The sequence below is a fragment of the Carassius carassius genome, chromosome 1 (genome assembly GCF_963082965.1).
Source record: "Carassius carassius chromosome 1, fCarCar2.1, whole genome shotgun sequence".
NCBI classification, from domain to species: Eukaryota; Metazoa; Chordata; class Actinopteri; order Cypriniformes; family Cyprinidae; genus Carassius; species Carassius carassius.
The window spans coordinates 23,674,362-23,684,016 of NC_081755.1; the positions used below are offsets into that span (position 1 = coordinate 23,674,362).

The 9,655-nt window shown below is 38.3% G+C and overlaps 1 protein-coding gene across 1 annotated transcript; it reads left to right on the forward strand.

Moving 5' to 3' along the window:
- Positions 1-1,859: 1,859 nt before the first annotated feature.
- Positions 1,860-4,498, forward strand: LOC132113233 (homeobox protein Hox-B1-like). Its single transcript, XM_059521078.1, has 2 exons — positions 1,860-2,617; positions 3,364-4,498. The coding sequence occupies exons 1-2, from the start codon at positions 1,984-1,986 to the stop codon at positions 3,678-3,680; spliced, it is 951 nt and encodes a 316-aa protein (XP_059377061.1). The 5' UTR covers positions 1,860-1,983; the 3' UTR covers positions 3,681-4,498.
- The last annotated feature ends 5,157 nt before the right edge of the window (positions 4,499-9,655 follow it).

Genomic DNA, 9,655 nt, shown 5'->3' on the forward strand with positions numbered 1-9,655 from the left:
TATTAATGTAATAATAACAAGTGAAATAGCAAGAATCATATCACATTTAAAACCACTGAGAGTATTTTTTTCTTCTCAAATCTGTTTATAGCTGTTACTTACGATTATTTGCGCAGAAATACAGCGAGCCGCAAGGGTGCGCAACGCCTTTTTTCTTCGGAAGAACGTTTAAGCTTATGCAAATAATAGTAGAGTTGAGATGTAGCAATGAATTAGTAACAAGGCAATTAAATAGTGCCAATTTATTTATTAATATATCAACTATATTAAAAATAAGAACTATTATTGTTGTTAGTATACAATTTATATGTTTTAATTGAATTGAATAATTTTTTCTGTTTTCCTGTTCTTTTCCTGGAGTTTCCTATATACTTTTTTTTTCTGTATGCTCTGAAAGAATATAAACTTTTTCCTGTCTCGCATCTATTTAAAAAATCTTCGCATCATTATTGGTCGATCACACAAACATCTTATAATTTTAATTACAGTTTTGAATATCAGATTCAGAAAATATTAGGGTTGGCAAATTCTTAATGTCTTTCATCAAAAGACACCAGCAAGACTCGTTTAATCGTACATGACATTAATGATTCGTTTGTGATCATTAGAAACATGAACTGTTCCAATTTATTAAAAAAGATAAAACATATACACCCCATGTATAAACCACTGCAACCAGTCAACTATGGATTCGTTTAAAACAACCAGAAGTCTCAAGGACTCTTTGAGTGTTGGACAGAGCTACAACAGTACTAAGAAAACTGCTCAAAGTATTTCAGTATATTTGGCTGCGCAACTAGACAGATCACTTGGCACGTGAAACGACAGATAACAAATCACTGTGGGCGTTATATTGTTACCCTTTCTTGTAACACCATGTACTAATGAGCAAATATATTCGAACTTCTTCAGCTCCCCTACACTGAGCGTGGGCATTATATGAAGTGGAAGACTTGCTTAGCATTGTCATCTTAATTAATTATTAGCTTCTCTCTTCTCCTGCTGTCCACCAACGCCAGTCAAGCAAGCCAAGGTGCAGACGAACTCATTAGTTTGATTTATAGGCTAACCCTAAAGTTTTGGAAGTTATGTTTAGAACAAGTGCTTTATGACCTACGGTTTTAAAACGAAAGTTACCAACTGTAAAGTCTATCTTACTCACTTTGATCTGCATTTGGATTAAAAGAGAGAACAATATCAGGCAGAAATGAAGCAACACACGTTTCCAAAGGCTGTAAGAGAAATGGGAATTGGTTGGTGTTCTTTTCCTGCTCGTTTGGACTCAACAGAAGGCTCGCTGTCGACTTAATTTCGTTTTGGTAACAGATCAGTTCAGTGATTCAATTAGACTGGTCCAAAGCCAACCCGGACCGATCTGTGAACCGTGGCGTCACTTCCAATTCGAGTGTTAAAGAGATTTCCTTCCTAAACACACATAATGAACTCTGCGTTGGGCTAGTCTTATAGGCAACACTGAACACTACTCTTATTAAAGAGGACAATCACCGAGGCCTTCCTCAGCCAATTACAGTACGAAGATAATGCATTATTCACTAAACTCGCGCGATTTAAACTAGAAACTAAACGCGGCTGGTAAGTGATGAACAAAATCTCAATGCGTAAGTCTGAAACGTTCTTTCTTTATTTCTCTTTCTCTCATTCGGAGAGAATTTCATGCAGGGTTTGACATATTCTAGCTGTTATCAGATTGATGGGCTAGTTTGATTGAAGTGGCTTTGTCATGCAAATGTCAAGCGCGTGATGGATGGTCGCCTCGCGCTGACAAACTTCTGGAGGTCCCCTCACCATTGGCGCCGTGACGTCTCACGTGACCAGCAGCTGAGGTAAAGATGTGTTATAGAGAAGCACGAGCAAACACTCCAGAGGTAAGCATTTCCCCTTTCCGCATGACATACTGTTGCGAGCTTGCAGGACAGGAGGCTCTCCCGATCTCTCAGGTTGACCCTCCGCGTTTAATTGCGCATGGACAGTTCCAGAATGAACTCTTTTTTGGAGTACACAATTTGTAACCGTGGGACGAACGCCTACTCGCCCAAGGCTGGATACCACCACTTGGATCAGGCGTTCTCGGGCCCCTTCCTTAACGGACACGCAAGTGACAGCTATAACGCTGATGGACGACTTTACGAAGGGGGGAGCAACCAGCCAGCAGTAGCAGCACAACATCAGCACCAGAGCGGCGTCTACGCGCATCACCAGAACCAAACTCAACAGAGTGGCATTGGCCTTTCCTACGGTGGCACGGGGACAACGAGCTATGGGACGCAGGCCTGCGCCAATCCGGACTACGCTCAACACCAGTATTTCATTAACCCTGAGCAGGATGGGATGTATTATCACTCATCAGGGTTTTCAAACTCAAACGTCGGTCCTCATTATGGCTCCATGGCCGGTGCGTACTGCGCGGCGCTGGGAGCCGTTCCAGCCGCACCTTACCAGCATCATGGATGCGAAGGCCAGGATCACCAGCGAGGCTACTCACAAGGCACCTATGCCGACTTATCGGCCTCCCAAGGGAGGGAGAGGGACACGGATCAGTCGCCACCTGGGAAGACATTCGATTGGATGAAAGTCAAAAGGAACCCTCCTAAAACAGGTGGACTGAATTGCCTCTGTGACGAAAATATCTATGTGCTGCACACTCAAAACAAGATCAACTATGTCTTAAAGCAAATAAGATTGCAGGTCACCAAAATATAACATTAGGCTACAATCAAATTAGAAACTTTTTTATCTAGGCTATCTAAAGACATATGAGTAATAAATAAAATAAAAAGGCCTGTTCACTTCAGTTTCAACCCGGCTCCCTCTGCGTTAATGCATCAAACAGACATGCTTTCCTTCGCCCTTGGAAATGCACCAGCACTGTTATCCTTAGCTTGTCCCCGATTCTGGCCGCGCAACATTCGTTTTTTTTTGGCTTCCACTGTGTTCTTAAGTTTTCGTCTCCTGTCCCAGCAGTATTTGCCTCACAACGATTTAGTGCACCAACTTTTACGCACAGGGGCCACATTTTTGACATACTGTACAAATTGAGTGGTCATAAAGCCAACTTTAGGGAGTATTGAATTGCATGTACTCCATATACCCCGTCATGAGTTCAATATTGATAACATATACAAATGGGGGAATTATATTAAGGTTAACAAAAGTTTGCAATGCCGTATTATTATTATTATTATTATTTGCCTGATACTGCAATTTAATCAGTCACATCTAATAAAAGTTAAGAATACGAGCATGGAATGTTGTGGGTGTTTTATATTATGACTATGGTATTTTATTTCGGTTTCATTGTTTGACAAACAGCCATTTAAATATTCTTTCATTTCTCCCTCCCAGCTAAAGTGGCCGATTACGGACTGGGACCACAAAACACAATCCGGACGAATTTCACAACGAAACAACTCACGGAGCTCGAGAAGGAGTTTCACTTCAGCAAGTATCTCACGCGAGCGCGGAGAGTCGAAATTGCTGCCACGCTCGAGCTGAACGAGACACAGGTGAAGATATGGTTTCAGAACCGCCGAATGAAACAGAAGAAGCGAGAGAAGGAGGGACTCGCGCCTGCTTCGTCCACCTTGCCTAAAGACCTCGAGGATCACTCTGATCACTCAACTTCATCATCTCCAGGAGCTTCTCCAAGTCCCGATTCCTAACCGAGGACAAGGACTTCGGGTGCATTGAACAACAGATTCGAAATATATCGTAAAGTCTATTAATTTAAGCATTCCACAATGTGCCCGAAAGACATTATTGTCTTTTTTTATGATGGACAATTCGTTTAAGAAAAAAAATAAAATAAATGTCAGGCAAAAAAGTGAAGAGCAGAGACTTTTAGCGCAACAATGAACATACTTACACCGTCTCTTTGAACAAAATTTCCAATAATATTTTTGGAAACGTTTGTGTGTGTTATACAGGGTATTTCTATTATGATAAATATAATGCACTTTCACAATGTTTACAAGTCTCTAAATGAATAACTGACTTTACAGGGAGCTTATTTTGTTGTCAAATATATATGTATTGGTGTTTTTTGTTGCTTTTATGAAAATGTACACATTTCATATATTTGTGTTTTGAGTATTGTTGCTATAGGGGTTTTCGGACTTCTTGCACTATGCGTTTCCAGGGTAGGCCTTGAGCACCAGCACAATATACTGAACGACATGAGAACAATTCCTTCTCAGTGTGCACTGTGATATTCCATTCCATTTGTCAGTTTACATCGATTAAATTCGAATCTTAGGAAAGTTCTATTCCGATTGTAGAAAAAAGGCAATGCAGGGTGTTTAAAATGTACTTTTTTAATTAAAACATTTAATTAATTTGATATTTTAGCCTAGTTTTTTTTAAGCGCAGACGAGCTGAGTTTTATTAGTTACTGTCTGTATGATTCCGTAATCTAAATGTCTCAATCAAATGCTTCTGTCAATTCTTTATCTACCTCAAATAAAAACAATGTTTTACTGAACCAGTCTCTGCAACAGATTACATATATATTCGTGTGTTCATAGAAAAAAATATAATAATAAAAAATAAATGAGAAGTAGGAAAAAGTGTCAGTATGTAATTAAATCATGACAAAGGTTTAATAGATCTTCTCTTAACTTGGAGGGCGAGAAAGCGACCACCAGGCAGTAGTGTTATAGGATGCTCGGAGAACGGAACGGAATGTTGTTGAGCAATCAGGGTGGTTAAAGATGACCTTTTTACCTCTCTGTGCTTCTGGGATATCTAAACATCCAAACAGACTCTCTCACTGAGTGATTTAGGGGTGACACAAATAGCACTGAGTCTGAGCAAATTAAAAGAAAGACAAGCTTTTAAGAAACGGAACAGAACTGTGGGCGGTGCATTTGAATGATTGAGTTTGGGGCTTCTTATTTACACGCTAAACATATTAAACACTTTCAAAACCATACATCTTTAGAATAGTCTAAAGATGCTACATGGATTGAATTGTCATTATTCAGTGCTCAACAACAGAGCATTCTTAAATGTGAAAAAAAAAAAATTCATTAGCTCTCACATTCTAAAGGTTGCTAAAATATTATTGTAATTGACAAATACATATTGCCCCGCTTTCACAGACAGGGCTTAAACCAGGATTAGGCCAAAGTTCAATTAGGATAGCTTATTTTAAGTAATTTTTATTACCATGCTTTAGAAAAAAAAAAAAAAAAACCTTACTGGTGTGCATCTTGAGACAAAACAGAGGGACTGATATGTTTTAAGATCAATCAGTGCAAGATTGTTTCAGATGAATCAACTCAGATTTACATTTAATTTGGGACATAGGCTTAAACCTTGTCTGTGAAAGCGGGGGATTAAGTCATAAAAAAGCCGTAGATTTTAAATTGTGCCATGATAGACATATTTGGTCTTTGCAGCAGTGTTAGCATCAAGTCCACTTCAGAGGAGAACAATGCTGGGTTGCAGTGGCTTTCACGCACAGCTCACTGGGTGGTTCTGTAACTGAAACGCATCTCTCTAACCAGGCCAGTGTTTTTGTGGCAAGAAAGACAGCAAATAACCAGCAGTTCCCTTAAGCGAATTAAAAAAGTTTCTGCGTCAACGTTAAAGAAATGTTCAGAAACATTCAACATATTTTATTATGACGGAATGAATGCTTCATACGACTTCAGTTTGATTACACTATTTCTAATATTAACATAAAAGTACCTTTCAGAAACATTTCCACAGTAAAAAAGGGTAATACCATTATAAAGGTTGCATTTAAAAGATAATTGACAAACATATTAACAAATACTCTAATCAAATACAGATGATCTGGTTCAATACAGGCCTACAGCAATGATTCTCTCTCGACCATCTGCTGGTGCAGATTTTAGTCACGCTGTTCGGGGCGTTTGTCCTGTACCCCCCTGATCGGGCCTTTGATCCAACCGCTACCCCCGCGGTCAACATCCGTGGTCTGCATTGAAACGTAAAGTAATGCTTACAGTATAGGGGGTTTACATGGAGGTCACCGTTAACTTTACCCGAACTCTTTGCAAAAAAAAAAAAAAAAAAAACCCGGACGAGTCTCTGACTTTCCTTAAATGTTCCATAGCAAAATCTAACTTTTCTCTACACACACACACACACACACACACACACACACACACACACACACACACACACACACACACACATATATATATATATATATATATATATATATGCAAATATTTTATTTTACATTAAAGTATCTACAGAATTTGTTTAGGTTAGTTACGAAGTTTGGACATATTGGGAAGTTTTCCCCTCTGAGTGTAATTTCAAGTAGTTGCTCAATATAAAAAGGTCACCTTAAAAGAAGATCTCACTGATAAAGGAGTATCCCACATAAGTACACGCGAGCACACATCTGCTTTCTATCTGTGCTGTATTGACAGACTTTCGTTCACATTGGACATCAGATTTTAGGAACTCCCAGTTTTCTTTTGTGCCACCTCAGAAACACATGTGGGGCAAAGCAGGTGAGCGAGAGGGCAAACTCCGGTGAAAGAACTGGGGGAATGAACTCTGAGCTGGAGGGTGCTGACAAGTGCTGAAGAGAACTAGTGGAGGGGGGTCGCAAAGGTTTTTAGAACATTTAAGGAAACGAGTTTGCCTAACTCCCATCTCCCCCTCCCCTCCCCCCTGTGGCCTCACCTCTTTCCCAAAGTTTACGCGGGTTTGACAGTTCCATTTCATCCACGACCCTCTGACGGACTACCCCAATATTTGCTCAGGCGGACAGGTTTGCCCTGAGTCCTGCCTCAAACATCCCCTGACTGCTTCTCCCCTGGCCTCGGTTCACACAGAGTTCAGGCCAAATTAATACTTGAAATAGGCAGGTCAGTCTGTCAGAAGCTGCGGACGTTCTTCCATCTCGCCGGGGTCACGCGCAGGTCTCTCCCTTCAGCGTGCGCCGCGAGCACCGTTCTGGGGCTTCACTTTGTCTCTCTTGAATTTTTTAGCAGTTCAACCGTATCTTCATTCCCCGGTCAGGACCTTTGATTCCACCATCTTTCCACCATACTGTAGATAGATAGATAGATAGATAGATAGATAGATAGATAGATAGATAGATAGATAGATAGATAGATAGATAGATAGATAGATAGATAGATAGATAGATAGATAGATCTAAAAATGTTCAAAATTGATCTGAATGGCTTAAAAAATAAAATAAAATAAAATAACATTTAACATTTATATTATTGACATTTAATCATGGTTATACAATTATAACATTGAGTAAAAGTGTTTAATATGGCCGGTCATGTATCGAAAAAGCAATACATTAGTTGTACATTATTAAGAGAGACAATTTAAACTCTTGAAATGTCAGGATTTTTTCCAGTTAAAAACATCTTTGGAGTAAACTGAAGATGAATTAGGCTCCAGTAACTGACCAAATTTCTATTTTGACCTGACAATGTGAGCTCATGTGCTTTGTATGGCTCACTTTCAAATAATCACGAAGGAACCCGCGCCCGTGCCATTTTTCTTTTAAATTTTGCATGATCGATTTTTATATTATTTGAATTACTTCTTTCCTGCACACGTTTGCATTCCCAGCTTTCTTTCATAGTGATTTATTTACATAACTCTTCTAAATAGCTGGGAGAAAACATTTAATAAACCCCTTGAAAAAGCTCATTTATAAAAGCTTTTAATTTAACAATACCCAATATTTCTAAATAAAATTCTAAAATCGAATTATTTTTTAACAACTAAGAAATATTATTATAATTATTAACAATAACAACAACCTATGCTTAACGGCCATTTTACTGTTGCTGTTATTATAATTATAGAATTCATAATTTGGTTGATATTGGATGTTTGACGCTTAGAATTGGATGCGTAAATATATTATATCCCATCATTTGAACTCTGCATTAAGTTTATATGACCGTTTGCCCTGTAAGACCAACTAAAAAAAACGCTTTTCTTCACAATCCATCAAAAGTGGAAAGGAGCGCACCCCACTCAGCAGGCTGTCAGGGTTCATGCAACTGAATGTGTTAAAAAACGCAGATGAACTTACCATGACCCTGCGCTGACCAGACGCAAAGGAGAACGTCCTCAAGGAGAAAATAATTTTTGCAGTCTGACGAAAGTTGCGCAAGTTTTGCATTTCTCGATTCTCAAACGTGGAATTATTAATAGCTACATACGAAAATTATTTTACGATTTAAAAATTCGTCAATTTGCTTGCATTTAAACAAAATGTTAAAACATCACTTGCTTATTTTTAGACTATAATAATAATAATAATAATAATATATAATTTATATTAATAAAAAACTGATATATATATAACATTCAAGGTAATGAGTTCTGTCCATTTCAAAACTGGTGAGAATAGAAGCGAGAACATCTATTCTGTTTATTCTCACATTCTTGGCTGAATTCAGAGCAAAAGGTTATCTGAAAGAAGAATTCCTGTCTCACGCTTGAGGAAGGCTAGAGAAAAGGCCAGCAGGCCACCAAACAGAAGCAGAGGGGATCTTCTACTATATCACAGGTTACACAACGCTTAACGCATTTACCAACTCTTAGACGGTGATTTTACGTTTTATAAAATACAACCGTTTAACCAAGTAAATATTACGTGCAAAATTGTAAATTATTATAAGATATAATGTTGTTGGGATAACTAAGCGTTTGTTTGGATTCCAGTGTCAAGTGCACGCAAACAGACAATAAATTAGCTTAAAAACAGATTTATGCATGTTTAGTTCATTCGGGACTTAATTTAATCGCATAACACCTACAGCTTTAGATGTGTGTTAATAAACCTATCTGAGGCCGTTTTAGGAATGCTAGGTTTTTTTCGATGTTATTTTGCATGTTTCCTTTCCCCCCATTATTCTATTTTGTCACTCTTCTGCTTGTGGTATCCGGTTTTAGTTAAAATAAAAGAGTAACCCATCCCATCTCTTTTTACACACGCAAAGTGTTGAATGAGATCTGCACGACAGCCCTGTTTACCTCATACAAACAAAACATGTTGTCACAAGGTATTTATGTCTCAAATGTAGATTAAAAACTGAGAGCATCCCTCTCTCTTTCACTCTCTCTCTGTACAGAAACAAATCTGTACAAGAATTGTAGCTTTGAGGTTAAGTTGTATACTGACTTCAACCTGAATGCATATATAATCAAGTATATTGTTAGTCATTAGGTGTTACATGTCAAGAATACACTTATGTAAAGAAATATGACCACATGATACCACTTTAGTATTGCTAGTAATTGACAGCTGACAGCTGTGAGAAGTTATTTCTCACAAGCAGTTTGTAACTTTATAGTACAATATTAATATATTTGTAGAAACAGTAAGCGTTATGATGCACATAGCAGACTGACTGACATGTGTTTAAAAGCATTTGTGATGACCCCTCATCTTTCTACTCTCTTATTTATCATATGATTCTCTTCTCAAAAAAATAACAAACCCATTTCTCTTAGTCATCCGCTCCCCTCTGCCTCTAAGAATCATCACTGCAAACTTGTCTTTTACAGACAGAACACAACCTGAGATCAGGCATACACGTGTCCTTGCATGTTTTAATTGGTAACCAAATGCTGAATGAGTCAGAACTGATGCCTGTTCAAATACAGTGTGAAG